Source organism: Numenius arquata, chromosome 17 (assembly GCF_964106895.1).
Source record: "Numenius arquata chromosome 17, bNumArq3.hap1.1, whole genome shotgun sequence".
NCBI lineage: Eukaryota > Metazoa > Chordata > Aves > Charadriiformes > Scolopacidae > Numenius > Numenius arquata.
Genome location: NC_133592.1, coordinates 1,188,710 through 1,207,707, shown reverse-complemented (window position 1 = coordinate 1,207,707; position 18,998 = coordinate 1,188,710). Strand labels below are relative to the sequence as shown.

The 18,998-nt window shown below is 60.9% G+C and overlaps 1 protein-coding gene across 1 annotated transcript; it reads right to left on the bottom strand.

Moving 5' to 3' along the window:
* Positions 1–59: 59 nt before the first annotated feature.
* ARSG (arylsulfatase G) lies at positions 60–18,637 on the bottom strand. The gene is made up of 11 exons (XM_074160324.1): positions 18,441–18,637; positions 17,933–18,120; positions 16,986–17,033; positions 16,795–16,906; positions 16,421–16,558; positions 13,581–13,774; positions 12,857–12,937; positions 9,588–9,696; positions 4,671–4,791; positions 711–801; positions 60–394 (listed from the first exon to the last, which is right to left on the bottom strand). The coding sequence occupies exons 1-11, from the start codon at positions 18,635–18,637 to the stop codon at positions 60–62; spliced, it is 1,614 nt and encodes a 537-aa protein (XP_074016425.1).
* Positions 18,638–18,998: the final 361 nt, after the last annotated feature.

The following is an 18,998-nucleotide window of genomic DNA, read 5'->3' as shown; positions in this document are numbered from 1 at the left end:
GAGCCAGCAGGAACAACAAACCAGACCGGGGGAGAGGAGCAGCCTGAGCCATTATTTGCCTAAAGACAAAGGCGGGGGGCTCTTCTCTCCGTGCGAGGGTGCGGGGTGGCAGCGGGAGCCCCGGGCGCTCGGCAGCGACAGGCCACGTGCCGCGCGTCGCAGCAGGGAGTCGCCGAGGGGTCTCTGGAGTAATCTGCAAGCGAGACGTTGTCTGTCGCAATGTCCTGCAGAGCCTGGGCGTAAGCCCTGCTGAGGGCAGGTAGCACTGCCCGATACTCTCTGGATGCCACGTCCAAAGGCTCCTGCTCCTGGATATCGCGATCCAGATTGAAAACGAGGGGTGGCTGGTGATGCTCAGCTGGCCCGATGCTCCCATCGCAAGCCATCGCCCCTCCTAGGGAGCAAACGAGAGAAAAACCCCGGAGTTCCAGGCTGCCCAGGGATCACCTCTGTATTCCTCACCCACCCGTGACGGCCCAGTCCCGCTGTGTCCCAGCTTTGGGAGTCGGGGTCCTGCTGCTCGACTGGTGCTTCTGAGGCCAACAGCCCCGGGCTGCAAAGCCCATCGCACGGACACAAGGAGGCACAAACCTCACTGGGTTCGCTCTTGCTTGAATTAACCTGCGTTGGTTTTCACCTGTATCTGCAGGAAACCAAGAATTCCAGAAATTTTTTCCCAGACTTTACGATCCTTAAAAGGGAGACGGTACCTGTGGTGTAAAACGCCTTGTACTGGGCCAGCCGGAGCGTCTCTATCTCGCCGTCCTTCCCAGCTGCCCCGCTGTTGGGGTGCAGCAGAACCTGAGGGAAGAACAGACAAGTGCCCGTCAGCCCGCTGCAGAGCAAACCTGCTCTGTGAAACCCGCTCCCGCCCCAGACAGGACCACGTCATAGAATCACAGAATGGTTTGGGTGGGAAGGGACCTTAAAGCCCCCCCAGTGCCACCCCCTGCCCTGGGCAGGGACACCTCCCACCAGACCAGGTTGCTCCAAGCCCCCTCCAACCTGGCCTTGAACCCCTCCAGGGATGGGGCAGCCACAGCTTCTCTGGGCAACCTGGGCCAGGCTCTCACCACCCTCACAGCAAAGAAGTTCTTCCCCAGATCTCAGCTCCATCTCCCCTCTTTCAGTGTCAAACCTTTCCCCCTCCTCCTATGGCTCCCCTCCCTCATCAAGAGTCCCTCCCTGTCTCTCCTGTAGGACACCATTTAGCCTCCGGACTCAGCAACCATCCCAGTGTTGCTGGCTGAAGGGTGGGGTGACAGCAAGAGGGCACCAGGAAACACCAGCATCTCTCCTGTGCCTGCAGGACCCCCAGAATTTACCTCCCCAGACCAATCCTACTGCAAGAAAGGGATGCCCAAGGTGCTTTGAGCAGGGCAGAATAGTTCAGGTGCTCTGTGTCACCCACCACTGCCCCACGAGAGACACCCATCTCCCTTGGTCCTCAGGCTCAGCCAGCGGCAGGGACATCTAAGGGAGCCGACCCGTGTCCCGGGGCCAGCGGGAGGCCGGGGCTGAGCTCACGCGAAGCAGAGACTGCCCGGGGAGGTGAGGGGCTGGAACATCACCCCGGGTCCGTCCCCGCCGCTGACTCACCCCGCTGTGCGAGCGCTCCCTTCCCTAACAACAGCCCCCCCGGCACAGGGAACGGGGGTGAAAGGAAGGGAAGGAGGGAAGGGTGGGTCGAGTCTCTCTCCCTTTCAGTATTTAGGACACTTGATCTGCACAGGACGACTGCTTTGGCACCCGGGAGCGAGAAGACAAGTGAGCTGGATGGAGATAATATCTGCCGCGGAGCCAATGGCTTCGCTGAGGGATGAGTCACTCGAGGTTTCCTCCCTGGGAACCGAGTTTAAAAGCGATTCAAGAAATTTCCACTGTGCTAAGAATTAGAAACATCTGCCGGGGTTGTAGGCAGCTGCGGTGCCGAGTTTAGTAACAGCGTTCGCAGCTGATGAGGAGGGTAATGGCTTAGCAGGTGCCCCGGCACGCGGCACCGACGGGCACCTCCCGTGTGTCCCCCCCCGAGGTGTGGATCCCCCGCTGCCTGGTCTGGATGCGGCCGCCTCCTCCCGGGGCCGGTTGGTAACTCATCCAAGACCCGCCAGGATTCCAGGTGAGGGGTGATTTCCAAACGCTCCTGGTTTCCTTTACTGCCCTCCAGCGCAAGGTAAATTAAAGAGAAAATTCACCTTCTGGAATTTGGCTAAAAAATCATACCCTAGGGAAAAAAATTAAGGGGGTGCAGTGGAAGAGGAGGTGCAGTGCAAACCTGCTGCGAGGAGGAAACCCCTGCCACAGAGTCCCCTTATGCTGACGCTCCTCAGCCAGAATAAAAGAGCTCCAAAGCTCCATCAGCGAACATTCCAGGGCCCGTGAAGCCAGGAACCAGGAACTGAACCGATTTTCTGCTTCCAGCTTTGCCTACACCCTGTGGCCGCTCGGCGCCACCTTCAGCAGCGCAGCTGGGACACAAATCTCACTGCGGAGGGACTCCGACCTCCCTCGCTGCCAACCAGCACCTTCCCAAACCGGCTCCTAGAACCCTGCACTGAGAAAATCTATTCTCATTTACTGCAGAATTAAGGAGCTTGTTTCAACTGAGCCCTTTGAAGAAACATTCCCAGGTCTGCAACCCCGCTATTGCTCTTTGACTTTGTTACTTTAATTTAATAACAGAAAAAAAAAAATGGGGGGAGGGGGAGAAAAGCCTTTTTTCCCCAGAAAACCTGTCTGACCTCAGTGCTCTGGGCTGTTTGCGCAAGCGAAGGGGGGGGCAGGCACACACCCCTCTGCCATTAAGCTCATGGAAAGAGCCCATTTGTCTGACACTGGTACCCTGGACACGTTTTGTAGGATGTGTTTATTTTTACTGTGAACAGCCTTCGCTCGGAGCAGGACCTTAGTGTCGCCCCAGCCCCATCCCAGGTCGAGCCGGTGCCGGGTGCTTGGGCTGGGGACCCTCAGCCCCCCCCCCAGGGCCCCAGTCTGGAAAGAGCCATCGGTGGCAGCGGGGCGAACAAAGGAGCAGCTTTTGGGAGGGTTTGTGTCAAGGAAAACCCTGCAACATCAAAGGGGGGGGTTCTGTCTGGCAAGTGGGAAACGAAAGGCAGGGAGCCAAGAGGGGAGGGAGCGGGGACACACGCTTTCTCCCCATCACCTTGCAGGGCTGGAGCGGGGGGCACTCCGTGTCCCCCCCAAGGTCACCCCATCCCGTGGCAGATGGATGGCGTCCCCTGGGGATGTCCACCTTGCTCATACTGCTGGGATGGGCAGGAACAACCCAGCTGTGCCCCCCGGCTCCCAGCCCTGCAGGGGTTAATCCCCCCCATAGCAGCAGAACACCCCAAGAAAAGCACAGGGTGATGCTGGGGGAGCCTGGGGTAGTGTCTGCTTCTAGCTCAGGACTTTATGCCTTGGCCTGAAACACATGGGACTGGATGGCACGGGACTGTGCCCCTCCACCGCACCCTGAGGCCCAGCAAACCATCGCTCCCAGCAAACCATCGCTCCCAGCGAACCATCGCTCCAAACGAACCATCGCTCCAAACGAACCGTCACTCCCAGCAAACCATGGTTCCCAGCAAACCATTTCTCCGAGCAAACCATCATTCCCAGCAAACTATTGCCCCCAGCAAAATGCCGGTCCCCCCCTCCCAGTGCCACAGGCGCAGGAGCAGAGGGTTAATCCCAAGGAGCACCACGGAGCACGCTGGCCACATCCCATCCGCTTCCCCGCTTCATCTCACGGTTCAGCGAGGGTTCCGTAAATCCGAAGCAAATACCAAAACCCTGATGGACGCAGAAAGCGAATCCAAGCTCCCCGCTGGGAGCTGGCTCGTGGTGCTCGCGGGAGGGTGGACTTTAAAAGCAGAATCAGGCTTTATCTGCGGGACTGCTATTAAAGCCATTTATTATTTTTTTTTCCTTTTTCTTTTGGGTCTGCAAAAATCTTGTGCAACTCCGAGAAAAATGTATCGCCATACTGCTTGTTCTGCTAACTGCGATTTTTAGGCTTAAAAGAGCTGTCAGCAGCTCCTTTTGTCTGGGCAGAGCTGCAGGGTACGGGGCGGGCTGCCCCACTTGAACACCAGTAACGGGCACGTTCCCCAGCCGAGGCGCTGGGAGAAGGAGGGCTTCGTTATGTCCCGATCTGGCACCATAAATACAGCGGGTACAACCAGGTCTGAGTCCCTGGGATCTTTTGTTTCCCAGCCTGGCGTACCTTTTGCAGTGGGAGAGGAGAACACCGTGCCGGGCACCGCGGGGCTGCCGTGCGGGCAGACAAACCCCAGCATCGTCCCCCGGGATGGTGTCCCCTGGGACAGTCCCCCTGGTGTCCCCTGTCCCCTGCCGTGCAGGAGAAGGCATGCCAGGCTGCACACACAGGCATTTTCATCCCAGATTTATGGAGGAAGCATTTCTCTTAGCTAAGACAGCTCTTTGCTAATCCCAAAGCCCTTTTACCCCAGTGCCCCAAGCCTGGGGGCAGCACCCAACCTTCTCCGGCTGTCCCCCCTCCTCCAGACCTGGGGACGATGCTCCTCTGGATCTTCACATCGCCAGCTCTGAGCCTTTCCGCCCCCCACTTACCTGCTTTAGCCCAGAGGTGGTGGGACCTGCTGTCAGGAGGGGGACATGACCCGGGGGGGATGGCTCTGCCTTACCTTGTGCCCCACGTCCGACCACCCAAAGAGAACCGGGGACACGTCCGAGCCGTCGAAGCGCCTGTTCGGGGGGAGCGCCGCCCCAGCCAGGGCCACCAGCGTGGGGAAGATGTCCAGGGTGCTGGGGAAAGAGGTGACTTTCATCAGAGCAAGGAGCAAAGATCCCCAAAGGGTCCCCCCAACCCCACCTGCACCCCACAGCCCCTCGCTCGAGGGGGGCACTCGGTGCACTGATGGCAGGGGAGTGCTTTGAGTGGGGGGGAGGATGACACCGGCTGCTTCCCAGCACCCATCCCAACCGCCGAGCTCTGCGGAAAAGGTTAAAACCGGCTTCAAGCAGCGCGTCGGCCCCGGCAAGCCCTCGCCTCGCACACCTCCCGCCCCCGGCGCGGCCGCTCGCCAGGCGCTGGGGCTTCAGCCAGCATCTGCCGCTCCCCCCGACCCCGCAGGGCAGCCCCCTCCCGCCCTCCTGTCCCCCCCCCCGGGACACACCAGCAGGTCACCCTCCGGAGAAAGTGCTAGCACAGGGACTTTTTACGCCAATGACAGCAAATCCCGTCGCCCCAGGAAAATGTGGTCTCGCTTTTGCATGGCGCAGCACGAGCCGGCGCAGCCAGAATGGAAAATGAGAGCGGTGCTATTTTGTGCACTCCCACCAAAACGCCCGTCAGCATTTCCACCGTAAACCTCTCGGGTTTTTCAGGGGCCTCAGCCACAAAAAAAAAGCACTCGGGGCTCATCCTCGATGGCTTCCCAGTGCGGAGGGAGGCAGGGAAGGAGCGGGTGACCCGGTGTCCCTCCGGCTCCATAGGGATGCCGAAGGGGAGAGTCTTTCCTGCTGCCGCCTGTGGCCCCAGGGCCAGAGCTCGGCCACAGCGATTCCCCACCCGCCGGGACGCCCCCGCGGCGCAGAAGGACCACAGGTGGAGCAAAGTCAGTGCTGGGGCGGGATGGGGACCGCCTGGCTCTGCCACGAGCCCCTTGAGAGCCTGGGCACGGGCCACATTGCCCAGCAGGGTCTGGGCTTGATTCCGGTGGGATGGGGGAGAGCCGGCTCACAGCCCCCGCATCTCACCCCCACCCTCCGTGTCCCACTCCTGCGAGGCACAAGCGTCCGTCCCCCCTGCCACCACCCAGCACGTCCCTCTCTCTCGCAGACCTGGTGGCAGGGTGACCCCACACCTCTACAAGGAGCCACCTCGCACCGGGGCGTCCCGTGCCCCCGGGGGACAGTGGGATGTTGTTAGTTCCCATCAGGTGTGGCCAATGACACATCACAGCGCTGTCCCCCCCCGGGGACGAGGCCATGGCACGGGAGCTGATGAGCAGCAGAGCCACCGGCGCCGAGCGACCAGCGGGGACTCATCCCTCATCCCTCGGCTGCAAAACCCTCGTGCCAGCGGCCCGGGGAGTTGAAACCCCAGGGGCTCAGTTGGGGCAAGGAAATTCTTGGGGGAGGCGAAAACACCAGGTCACCCAAGTTGGGGGTACCCAGGGTCCTGCCACCCCGGTCCTGCCACCCTCTTGCTCCTGCCCGGTGAGCGATGGCGGCTGCGTGAGCCGGGAGAGAAAAGAGCCCAGGGCTTCAGGGCCCCCCGTTCTCCCATTCAACGGGTTTTAATTCAGCTGCTAAGAGACGGAGAGAACAAATAAGAACAAACACTGCTGAGAGGCAGCCCCGGTACGACGCGCTGGCGGGGACGGCCCCAGCGGCCGGGAGAGCTGGGAGGCGCCGAAAAAAATGCTGGCACATCCCTGCAGGCACCTCGCTGGGGTCAGCCCGGGTCCACCCGAAACGGTCGGCGCAATCCCGGTCCCGGGGGTGCTCAGCACCCGGGGGATGCGGCCCCCAGCACGGCGCAGGCGGGTGCTCCCATGGTTGTACCATCCCCGACCCAGGGACGGGGCCGCTGGAAACCGTCACCGAGGTGGGAGGACAACGTGACTGAGAACAGAACAGAGGCGGTCGGAGATCCACAGGTGTGCCCCGTGGAAAAAAGCATGAAAGAATGGGATTTTGGACAAAGTCAGCATCAAAGCAAAGGGCCCGCCAGCAGGCACATCTTGGGAAGCCACGACTGCGGGGAAAGGGGAAGCCACGCTGCCACCCCCCTGCCCTGGCCAAGAGAGGTTCAATAAATAAAGTCACTCCAACCTCCCGCTGTTGCCCCGAACACGGAGGGAAAAGGGGCCGGCGGAGCCTGGGGAGGGGCAGGTCCCTGCCTGCTGCCCGGGGATGGCCACCCGCATCCCGGGCAGGGGGGCGGCAGCGGGTGCTGCCCCGGCGCAGGCGGCTGAGCCAGCTCTCCCCGCACCCCACCGCTTGCCCAACCTGCCCAGCCCCACGCCGCCGGCACTGCCTGGGTGATGCAATTTGCTGCTTCTTCACCACCCCACTGACCTATTTCTGCCGTGCCCTACTTCGGGTTGGGGCAAGGAAGGGCAGAAGCACGGCGGGTGACTCCGGCAATTAAATATAATTAAGAAAAGCCGACAAGGCAGTTTTCTGCAGAAACCAGCGTGCAGGTGCAGGTCTGCAGCAATGGCATCAGCATTTCTCTGCTGGCTTCAGCTTCCCCGGCCCCCCCGGGCACGCTCACCCTCGCTCACCCCGCCGCTCCCTGTGCCGGGAAGGATGCGAAGCCAAGCCATGCCGGGGAGAGGCCAGGAGCAGGCTCTTCTCCCAAGCTGGATGGCAAAGGCTGCCAGCATTTTCATAACCTCAGGGGCAGAAGGAGGCTCATGCAGGTGGTTAACGCCTGCCCTTGCCCAGCTCCTGCCCTTCCCGGGGGACCCCACCAGACGGAGGTCCCTCCTTGCGTGCAGAGGACTCCCAGCCACATCCGCACACAGATTTCATTCCCTCCCCAGCTTCTTGGTCTTCCCCGTCAGCTGGGGGGACAAGCCTTCAACCGCCCTATTTCACATGCTTGTCCTTTGAGGGATGTCCCCAAGAGTGACTCTAGGTGCAGAGAAAAGCCACCTGCCCCGACACACCGTGAGCACTGAGCAGCCCCTGCCCTCCACATCCCTCCACATCCCTCCATGTCCCTCCATGTCTCTCCACATCCCTCCACATCCCTCCACGTCCCTCCACATCCCTCCGTGTCCCTCTGCATCCCCTGTCAGAGCTCAGGCCATGGCCAGGACCACAGCGGTGGCACCTTTCTGAGCACGTGCCATCGCTCTCGTGCCCCGCGCTGGCTCTGTGACACCTCCCAAACAGGGGGTTGCCTCTTCCTGATGCCAGGGCATCACCCTGCACAGCCGGGCATGGCCCCATGGCAATGCTGGGGGGGACACTGGATTTGCTGTGACTACTTAGGAGCTACAGAGCCGCTTTCTGAGAACCCAGCGTGCACCAAAGCCTGTGCTGCTGCTGGCTTTATAGATTTCCAGCTGTCCAACCTGCTGGACTGGAACTGGAAAATGCAGGAGATAAGGTCTTTGAGGAGATAAAGGGAATGCCTGGGCTCAGCTGAGGGCTGCAGGGGGGTGAGGAGACTGGTGAGACAGGGGGATGGGGACGGGCACTGATCCTGCACTGCACGGTCCCAGCCACCGGAGCGGGCAGGGGTTGGCAGCTCTGCTCCGTGTCCATCACTCATTGTGGAGGAGAAGGGTTTGGAGGCGAAGGCCAAGGGGTGCTGCGAGCGCCCCATCCCCTCCAGTGCCCAACCCCACGCCCCGAACCTTCCCCCACTTGCAAAAATCCAGCTCCCAGAGCTGCCTTCAGGCCACGTAGGAGTGAGTGGCTCCACCTTATCTCATGGACCTTAGAAACACCCAATGCCTCACCCAGGCCCACGAGTCAGGACCCGCTTCCCGCAGCTGGGACACTTTCCCAACACCCAGCAACACTCCCAGCCCCACCGTCGGGTGCTTCAGGGGATGAAGCCCTTCAGTCCCTCAAGGGGCTCCAGGAAAGGTGGGGAGGGACTCTTGATCAGAGAGGGGAGCCCTAGGATGAGGGGGATGAGGGATAGGGTAGACCGGCATAGGATGAGGATTTGACAGTGAAAGAGGGGAGATGGAGCTGAGATCTGGGGAAGAACTTCTTTGCTGTGAGGGTGGTGAGAGCCTGGCCCAGGTTGCCCAGAGAAGCTGTGGCTGCCCCATCCCTGGAGGGGTTCAAGGCCAGGTTGGAGGGGGCTTGGAGCAACCTGGGCTGGTGGGAGGTGTCCCTGCCCAGGGCAGGGGGTGGCACTGGGGGGGCTTTAAGGTCCCTTCCCACCCAAACCATTCTGTGATTCTATGAAAGGGGATGGGGCATCCCACCGCCGCCCCCAGCCCAGGCTGTGCCCCCCATGCTGCAAAGGAGGGCTGTAAAGAGGGGTGCAGTTGCTGCATGCAGAGGTGCAATATTGCTGCGATACGGACCCCTCCGCGGTGCAGGGCCCCCCGGCAAGGCGAGGAGCGGGACCCAGCAGCCCTTCCCCTCCGCTCCGGCTGGAAAGAGCAGAAGTCATCCCTCTGCCGCCTGGCCCGGCCGCATCCTGCGCTGATTGCAAGCACCATCGCTCCGGCCAGCCTTTCCCACAACCGCACCCTCCTCCACATAAAGCCATTCACAAACCACAAAGCCTAAGCCTGCTTCTTGGTGGAGAGAGGGAACATCGTCATCTTTTAATTATCGGCAGGCACTCAGCCACCGCGGGCAGGAGGCACACGGAGCCTGCTAACGCCAATCCTCCGGCCTCACAAAAAGCCCTTTCAACTCCTCTTTGCTGAAGCATTAAGTCTTACGGGCTCGGGAGAGGACAAAAGGACAGAGTCTGGCACATGGCAGGCAACAACCAGCGCGGGCAGCTCCTGCTGCCAAAATCCCCATCGTCACCTGGGTCCCAGCTCAGGGATGGTGGATGCTTCCCGACTGGGGCTGCCCCGATTCCCGATGGGATCCATCTGGGCTCCTACCTGAGCAGAGCGTGGCTCGTCCGCTTGGCAGGGATGTGGCCGGGCCAGTAGGCCAGCGCTGGCACCCGGTGCCCTCCTTCCCAGGTCGTTTGCTTTGCCGAGCTCCCTCCTGCAAGACAAAAGGGCAGCGCTCAGCATCCCGCTGCCCGGGAGCTTCGCATCGATGGGAAAAACTCCTGAGCCCGGAGTTTCCCTGGGAAAGGAACTGCTCAGAGGCAGAGATGGAGTAAATGACCCCAAAGGAGGGTGATTTCACTGGAGCCGGAGCTGGGTCAGGGGAGGGAGAAGAGTTGCAGGGGATTTTAAAAGGGGAGGGGGAAAGGCGGCTCAGTTTGGCTCTGCTTTGTTTTTCTCTTCTGCTCCAGCAAGTGATGAGAAACACAGCCAGATGCTGGAGCTGCCACCTTCCCACCCGATTTCCACGTTGGAGAGAATATGGAGCAGGTGGGAAATGTAGGAATTTCTGCCAGGGGCTGTGAACCTGCTGGAAACCCGCTTCATGAAAAAGCACCATCCTGCTGATAACCCCTCTGCCGGCTAATTAACCTGTTCAGTTGTTTCCCTGACATCACCCAAACCGGCCCCGCTCTGCCCTTGGGTTTAAAAAGCACAGCATGAGGAAGCTGCCCAGTCCCTTCCTCCACCTGGGGATGCTGAGCACCGAAATAGGGGTGCTGAGCACCGAAATGGGGGTGCTGGGCATGGAAATGGGTAGAAGGGTGTTAAAGAGCTTCTGCTTTGGCTGGAGCCCAAAGGGCCCCCGGCAGCTGTGGGGGGAAGGGGCTGGGAATGGGGCAAACAGAAAATCCCAACCCGATTCACCGAGCAAACTTCCCAGGCACAGCCTTTGTCCGCCCGCCTTTCAGCGTGCACATGGCAACGCCGCTCGCCCAAAGCCATTTCCTCCGGGCAGAGCCAAGAGAGAGGCGATGTCCCCGCTGCGGCGCAGCCACCCCACGCTCCCCCGCGTCCCTGCGCCGGTCCCCATCCCAGCCTGGCCTCTCCGGGACTCACCACTATGGGCATCTGGGCTGATCCCGTGCTCCCAAGCGATGCCACCGCACCCGCACCGGCAGAGGACACGTATGGCACGGACGCAGCAGTGACGGCGACACCAGGAATAGTCCCGGGAAAAAGGTTTCTGGCCCCGCTGCCCGTCCTGCCCCAATCTCTCCCACTCCCCACCCAAACTTTCAGCATCTCCCCCCGAAGAACATCTCTCCGGGGCCTGAAGCGGTGGGACAGAGCCGGCACTGGGGTGTCTTGTGGCTACTGGAAATGTAACGGTGCTTCTAACACGCATCACGTACGACTAAAGCAAGGTGCCTCCCCAGCCTTCAGACACCCTAGGAAATTATAGCAATTATAGCAATTAATATCAATCGCCATCTCGTCCTCACAGTAAGGCAGCTGCATTTCAAGGGCTTTCCCGTGCACGACCGAGGGGTCTCCAGGAGGACACAGGGTGGGTATTTCCCTCCAGCCACCCAAGCACCTCTGGTGGGCAGGACACCTTAGCTGCCTGTGAACGAGCTCATATTAACACTTGGGCTGTGAAATGGGGCTGAAACACCCCAAACCCAATCAGGGATTTTTCTGTGGGGACCACAGAGGCTGTGGCTTTCCAGGAAAGCTGAACTGAGCATTCCCATGCTGGGATGAAACCCCTGGTCCCGCTCCCACCACGCACAGCAGGTCCCTGGCACAGGGACACTGGGTCCGGAGCCTCCGAAACCTCCTCAAAACACAGCCAGCATCACGTCCCTGAAACGCAGTCTCCATCCCAGCATCTCCCTTGCTGGGCTCTCGGCCCCGAGGTGAAAGAGGGGTTTTTGGGGTGTACCAGGGGCTGCAGGAAGGTCCCCAACTGGAGAAGGGGTGTCAGCTCACACGGATGCGCTGCTCTCTCTGAGCAAGGACCAACTCCAGCGACCACTCAAAATCAGTGGAAAACATCCCTGGAATTTGGGTTGGACCCTAAACGGAGATGCCGAGCTATGTGAAATGTATAGAGTCCTGAGCAGCCTGTCCTCCCCTGCCCTCCCGCTCCTCGAGGGGTTTTTCCCCCCAGGATGGGGTGGCCGAGCATCCCACCCACCCAGCACCCAGGACACGGGGCGTTCGCAGCGTGAGCCCAGGCGGCAGCAGGCAGTAACACTGGGCTGGCTTTCAAAACATCCCTGCAACAACCAGCCGAGGGATTTCAGAAGTCATCCTTCCCGGGCGGTATTTACAGCCAGCTCCGGGGGCCCTGCCAGCCCGACTTCTCCCCAGCCCCACGCGGTGGCCGGGGCTCGGGCTGTTTTCGCAGGGCAGCGAGATGCTGGAAAGGGGCCGTGTTTTCCTTAGCTTTGTTCCCGAACGCTGGACTGCCTGTACCATCCGCTCCAGCTTGTGACCGTCGGTTGCTCAAGAGCAACCCAGGTCGTCAGCAGGGTTTGTTTACTAAAAAAAAAATAAAAAATAAAAAATTAAGGTTACGATTTCATCCGCAGGGGCCAGCCCAGGGAAGGGCTCTGGGAAGGGGGAAAGCGAGCCAGCCCGGCGGCAGCGCTTGCCCAGGGAAGCGGCCAGGGGCTGCATCGCCTTGGGTAGGTATCAGGAAGCGGAGGAGGAGGGAAGAGGCTCGGCTGCCCGCGGCCCCTGGGCCACGGCTCCCTCCCCGCTGACCCCGGGCAGAGAGGGGAACCGAGCCCGGCGCGCGTTGACACTGCGTAATACAAGCAGAAGTGGGAAACGCCTGACTCATGCATGCTTCTGGCCGCTCCGGCTGAAATAAACCCACCAAGCAGATGGCTTGGCCGGAAAAAGGAGGAAAGGCAGAAAAAAAAATAATAAAAAACAACAACCCAACAGCAAAACGGTGGGGAGAAAGAAAAGCAAAGTCCCGTGGTGCCGGGCCGGGAGGGCTGGTGGGTGCGCTGCTCCGGGCGGGATGGGGCTGGGGGCTGCGAGACCCTGCCGGAGCCGATGGCCATGGGGCTCGGGTGCTGAGAGCGTCCCATCTGCAAATCCAGCAGCCGCTCGCCTCCAGCTCCGGGGTAACAGGGACAGGGGCAGGGGGGCAGCTCCCCCCAGCAGCAGTTTCAGAGGAAAATTTGGCTGCTTGAAAGAAAAAAAAATTATTCTGGGGTGTCTTCAAGGCAACAGAGCCAGCAGAAAGGCTGGGGGGTGAAATGCTCCCCACATCCCCCTCCACGGGCAAAGAAGGGCTTTGTGGAATAGCCCCTCCTGAGGGACAGGGAGCCCCCCCCACGCTGCCAGGTTACCTCGCTGCCGCTGCCAGGCCCCCACGAAGGGCCCGGGGCGTCCCCCCAGCTCACACTTCTGCGCCCAGGGGCCGTTGTCACCTGCAAGAGAAAGAAACGTCCCCTTGAGTGACACCGGGATCAGGGAGCACTGCTGCAATGGGGGGGCCAGGAAAGGACAAGTGACCCCTCCGTCCCTCCTTCCCATCCCTGTGATGCTTTCCCACATCAGCGAGAGGAGTGGGTTTGTTTATTTTTATTTCTAAAAGTTTATTTTCAAGGGCCAGGGCTGCCCGAGTCCCAGGTGAGGGGCTGGAGCGGAGCTGGGGTGCAGGGGGGGGGACGGTTGCCACCAGCTTTGGGCGCTAATGAGCAACGGAGCGGTTCCTGTCATCAGGAGCAAGACATCCTCATTAGGGAGGCTGCTCAGCGAGAGCGGATTTGGACTTCTTAATGAATGAGGATTTGCGGTTTAATTAGGCACAGCCCTGCCGGTTCAACCCCGTGGCCGGAGGGGGGGTGGCGGGGAGGACACCCAGTTGAGTGGCCACGGTAGCCCAGGACCCCCGTCCTCACGATGCGGCAGCCCCGGGCAGCTCGGCCGTGGCTGCTGATCGCTCCCCATCCACAGAGGAGCCGGGAGCATCGAGGGCAGGGGACAAACACGGGTCCTGCCCCCCCGCCACCCATGCACACCCGGTGCCGGTGTCACTCCCAGCCACCGCAGCCGGTTTTCCCGCTGTACCTGTGAACCACAGGAGCGTGTTGCCCTTTCCGTGGCTGTCAGCGACCTGCTTTATCCGTCCCACCAGGGCATCCATCTCACTCAGGGAGGCTCCATAGATGCCCCTGCCCGAGGCGGCGGGCAAGGGGGGGACCCCCAGCGGGACGTGCATATGGGCCAGCGCCAAGTAGAGGAAGAAGGGGCGGCCGCTGTCGCTGTGCAGGGAAGAGGGGGAGAGTGTTCAGCTGGGTCAGGGAAGGGGAAGGTGGCGGATGGAGGTCACCAGGGTGGTGGCACTGGGGACACAGAGTGGTGGCCCTTCCTCCTGCAGCCACCCCTGCCTCTGCCACAGCACTGGGGGGGGAAAACCACCTTGGGCGCATCGTACGGCTGCAAACCCTCCCACCCCCCTCGCAGGGGGGATGCTTGGTCCATCATGATCCACTTCTCCCCTGCTCCTGCTTAAAGCCCTCCCCGTTGTCCACTGTCCTCCCATTTGGGACAAGCTTGTCCCTTCCTCCATCTCCCGGTGTGCCGCAGCCAGCAACCAGCCAAACACCCCACACCGGTGCACCCCTGGCACCCACCCACCCCCCTCCCCCCTCTCACAGGGCCCATTTTGGCCCTTCCTCCCCCTCCCCAGCAAGTGCTCGGCCCCCGCCAGTGATTTGAGCAGAGGATGAGCGGCAGAAGGATGCTCACGCCGACCCCGAGCAGCCCCGGACAGGGACCGCGGCACGTTCACTCGCCGCGCGCTGCCCCGCTGCCTGTTTGCTTTTAAATCATCAGAGGACATGTCCTGTTTTCTTGTTTACGGCTATATTTATCTCCTCCAACGAGGCCCGCTCTTCCTCAGGGACCTCGGAGGGGAAGGGTGGGATGGCGAGCGGCGAGGAGGGGCCGGATCCCGGGGACGTGCCCCAGCCCGCGCACGCCCCCGGCTCCGGCCGCCCCATGGCCGCCTCCAGAAAGCTTTGGGGGCCCCTCTGACGTGCGTTCGACACTTCCTTCCTTTACCCGTCACCCACCTGGGGATGGAAAATGAGTAAATCCCATCCCGCCCGGAGCTGCCGCATCCTTCCCCAGCGGCGCTGGATGCCCTGGAAGGGCTGTGTCTCCCCCCACTCACCCTGCAAGGTGCTGGGGGTCAGGGGGTGCTGATGCATCCCCTGCTGCTATGGGGCACCTTTCCCCTTGGGATGCCAGAGACCCTGGAGCGGGGAAAGCCGCTTCCCCCAGCTCGCATCCCGCTGGGAGCACCAGGCGGGCTCCAGCATCCAGACTCATGACTGTGGCGTTACCCCTTGCTTTTCGCATCGACAACTCAGAATTCTCCTGAAAACTGAGCAAACATTTAACAAATAACTTAAGAAAACGTCCCTGACTTTTGCTCCCGTGTTCACCACGCTCTAAGCGGCCCGAACAGAGCCAAGTCTCGCTGCCGTGAATTGCTCAACCTTGACACAACTGGTTAAAAAAACACCGAGATGACAGATCTGGTGTTCTTTTGTTGCCCCATAATGGATGAGTCAGGCAGAGGAAAACTGGAATAAGCCATCAAAGCGAAGGAGAGAAAAGGCAGGCACCTGCTTAATCCTGTTCTCCATGAACGCAGATAACCCCAAAATACTACTGGGAGTTTAAAGGTTTTTCCTATTAACCCGGAGCTCACCCGCTCCGTTTCACAGCCCAAGAGCATCCTCGCAGCCCCGCTACGGGCACACATCCCAAGCGGGTGGCCGGGCAACGCTGTGGCCGATTCTTGATCCCCAAAGGGGATAAACGGTAGTTATTTTGTGTGCAAAACAGTACCCAGGCTTGTAAGGGGATGTTTTCCCACAGGCTGCTCCCTGCCCAGCCCCTCGTTTGCCCCCATTACACAAACCTTTCCTCCCAAGGACCCCGCAGGACCCCCCCTGCCCTGGCCCTTCCCCGGGTCTGTGTTATCCCTGGATGCAGGCGGGATGGGCTCTGGCACGGCTGCCCGGCAGCACGTCCCCTCCTCGCGCTGCAGGGAGGCGTTTTGCAAAGTCACAGCTCATAATCCGCCGATAATAGGGATTAAAATTACACAACCCATCAGCAGGGCTTCGGGGTCGTCGTCTCGGAGGAGCCACTCTGCTCCTGGGGAAGAGCGTGTCCCGGCTCCTCATGTACCCACGCGGCTGGGGAAGGCAGACCCTGAAGTCCAGGGTCCAGCGCTTTATCCCCAAAATAAATGGGGATAGATCCCATTTAAACCCATGTATGGGGTGGGTTCTGGTCCCGGCACCGGAGCCGCCGTGGGCACCAGTTGCCACCAGCATCCTCCACCCACAGAGGTGCCCCCACCACCCGGCAGAGCCACCTCGAGCCAATGCAAAGACAGGGGGATGGAGGACAGAGGGATGGCAGCACTTCCTTCCCTGCCTCCCGTCCCCATCAGCCAGGATCTCACTCCACTTTACCCCCAGAAAGGAAGCACAGCCCAGCTCAAAGGCTGGACCTTCCTTGGAAATGGTGGTTTTAAACACACAGGGTCCCTTTAGAGGAGATGCACCAAAAGGCTTCCACCACAAGCCCTGCAGGACACAAGTGACAGCCCTGGTGGCTTCTCCTTCCCCCAGTGGGCTGGGAAGCTGAGCCATGGAGCCCCCAGATCTGCTCCCAAGAACCACGGGGAAACACCAGATCCTGCTCTGGCACATGGCAGAGCTCAAGGAAAAACCCTCTGTGGTGGGGAGCAGCCACAAAACTCCTCTGGCTCTGCAGCCCGGGGGGAAGCAGCCCCACAGACACCCCACAGCAGGAGCAGAAGATATTTGTGGTGACCCAGGAGCTCTCCTGATGAAGGGGACGGGGGACAGTGGGTGGCATCTCACCTGGCCCGCTGGATGAACCGTGCCGCCTCCTCCGCGTAGCGAGCTGCCAGGCTGCTGAGGTTGACGGGCTGCTGGATGATGGTGAGGTTCTCGAAGAGAGGAAGGGCCACCTCCATGTAACAGTCCTTCCTCACCACCCTGCCGGGAAGAAGCCATTCCAGGCTCGTCACCGGAATGAGGACCGGGGTGGCAGCGTCTCCTGGCCTTGCAGAAAGGAGGGGAGCAGAAAGGGGACGATGCTCTGGGGACCGACCCACCTCCCCAACCTCCTGCAGGGTCCATGGGGGGGAAAACAGATGCACAGAGCACCAAAGGGCAGCTCTTGGGGCTGGAGGTCCCGGTGCCAGCGCTCGAACCCCCCCGCACCCCTGTACCTGGCAGCCGCGCCGTGCCGTGGGCAGGGTGGGCATGGTGGTAAGTTGTAGCCGGGGGTGTCCGTGCAGCCCATGTCGTGGCTGTAGGGGATCCCAAAGTAGTAGTCGAAGCCTGAGGGACAAGCGAGGGTGTTGGCAGGGACAAGGCGGCTGCGGGACGCTCATCTCGTCCCCCCCGGCTCATCCCTTACCGCGGAAGCTGGGGTGATGGCGGCCGTGGTGTCCCAGGTGCCACTTGCCTGTGAGGAAGCCACAGAACAGCATTTCAGAGGTTAATGCAGCGACAGCCATCACCAGCCATCACCCACGGGGCACCCGCAGCACTGGGGGCTTTAATCTAGCAACAAGAAAGACTGCTTGTTTGTGCTGGCCGTGCTTCCAGAATGCCTTTTTTTTTTTTTTTTTTTCAGAAACTCAGAAAAAACCGCACAAGGTATCTCGTGCCTGTGCAATTCCGCCGTCTCCAGCCTTAAAAGGCTCTTTCATGTGTTTGAGTTCAGAGGAGACAACTTTCTAACCCCTCGCAAAGAACCAGCTTCACTCTCTGACCCCCGGCACGCGTTTGCTCCCACCCAACGGGCCCATCCGAGAGGGAGAACTGCAAAGACTGAGGGGAACCGGAGAAAGCGAGGGCTTTTCTGCCAGCACAAGGTGCCAAGCAGCAGGAGCTGCAGGCGGAAAGGGCTCGCTACCAGCTGGGGCTCCGCAGGGTCGGGGGGGGACCCGCAGCGACAGGAGGGCGCCCAAAGCCACGGGGCCAGCGGCCCCCACTGTCCCGACCATCACACCGGGATGTGGGATGCGAGAGGGCAGAGCTGCCGTGCAGAGTCATGTTCGCTAAGGAAAACCCGGCGCGTTCCTTGTGAGGTGAAGCAATTAGAGCTTAAACGGAGAACTGGGGCGGGCCTGAATTTCAGGCAATACCCTGTGTTTGAAAAGGAAGGTTTTAAGCTTTGAATTGCAAAATCCGAGGGGGATGTGCAAAATCTCTCCCACGCGATCCTTCAGACTTCCCTTTAATTGTGTGTTTTCCCTAACGACCCACGGCACCTCCTCGCAGGGGATGGATGCGGGCATCCTGGTCCCCCCCCCCGCCATCTCCCCACCCTGGACACCCCCTCGGCCTGGCGGGCGTTACCTATAGCCCCCGTGCTGTACCCAGCCTCCCGCAGGACCTCAGCCAGGGTGGTCTCGTTGAGGGGGAGGCCGCCCACCGACGTGACGGCGAAGTTGTGGGTCACTCCATTGCGCGCCCCGAGGCGCCCGGTGAGCAGAGAGGCGCGGGATGGGGAGCAAGTGGAGGCAGCCGAGTGGAAATCCACAAACCTAGGAAAAAAAAGGACCCTTCACTCACAAGCCCCTGCGTCGTCTAACGCTGCCCTGTCCCCCCCTGCTCCCCTCCACGTGTCCCCTTCTGCCCCGGGGATGAGGGTGTGGAGCGGGGAATGAAGCTCGCAGGTCCCAGCAGGGATGGATGGACCTGCACCCCCAGGTGCTGAGCTCTGGGTGCTCTCCCCGTGCACCCAAAACCACAACAGTGAAACTCCCTCTGCCCGTCGGTCCCTGCGGGAGCGAAACCCCCTTTGCTGCGGGACAGAGTAACCAGGGATGCTTGGAAAAGGTGGGGGAATGGGGACAGACATTACCTCGTCCCTTCGGCTGCCAACTCATCCAAATGCGGGGTCTCCTTCGTCTCCGCCCAGTTGGCCCCGAGATCCCCCCAGCCCACATCGTCCGCCAGGATGACGATGAAGTTGGGCTGCCCGTACGCAGCTTGGGGAGCCGAGAGCCCCGCCAGCGCCACGGCGAGCACCAGCAGTGCCCGTGGGGAGCGGGTCCCCATGGTGCCACGCATCCCCCCCCGACCCGTGCCGGGGCACCGGTGGCTTTGTTTTCCCTAAACTCCCTCCACTGCGTCCCCACGGATGCAGCTGAGCCACGGGCCCTGGCAGCGATGCCAATGTCCCCTCCTTGCTGCTGCCGGGGGGTGGGGGTCTGGGTTTGCTCCCTTGGCTGCCGACCGAGCTGCAACGTCTCCTCCGTCTTTCACACCCAGGCACAGCCGATATTCCTGAAATCGGCGCCAGCAAAGGTGTTATTCTTAGAAGTCAAAAACACCCTTTGAAGTCACTGTCACCCTATTTTTAACTTTCCTTCCTTCCTGGTAAATATCTAATTAGACACCAAACCGAAGTGGTATTTTT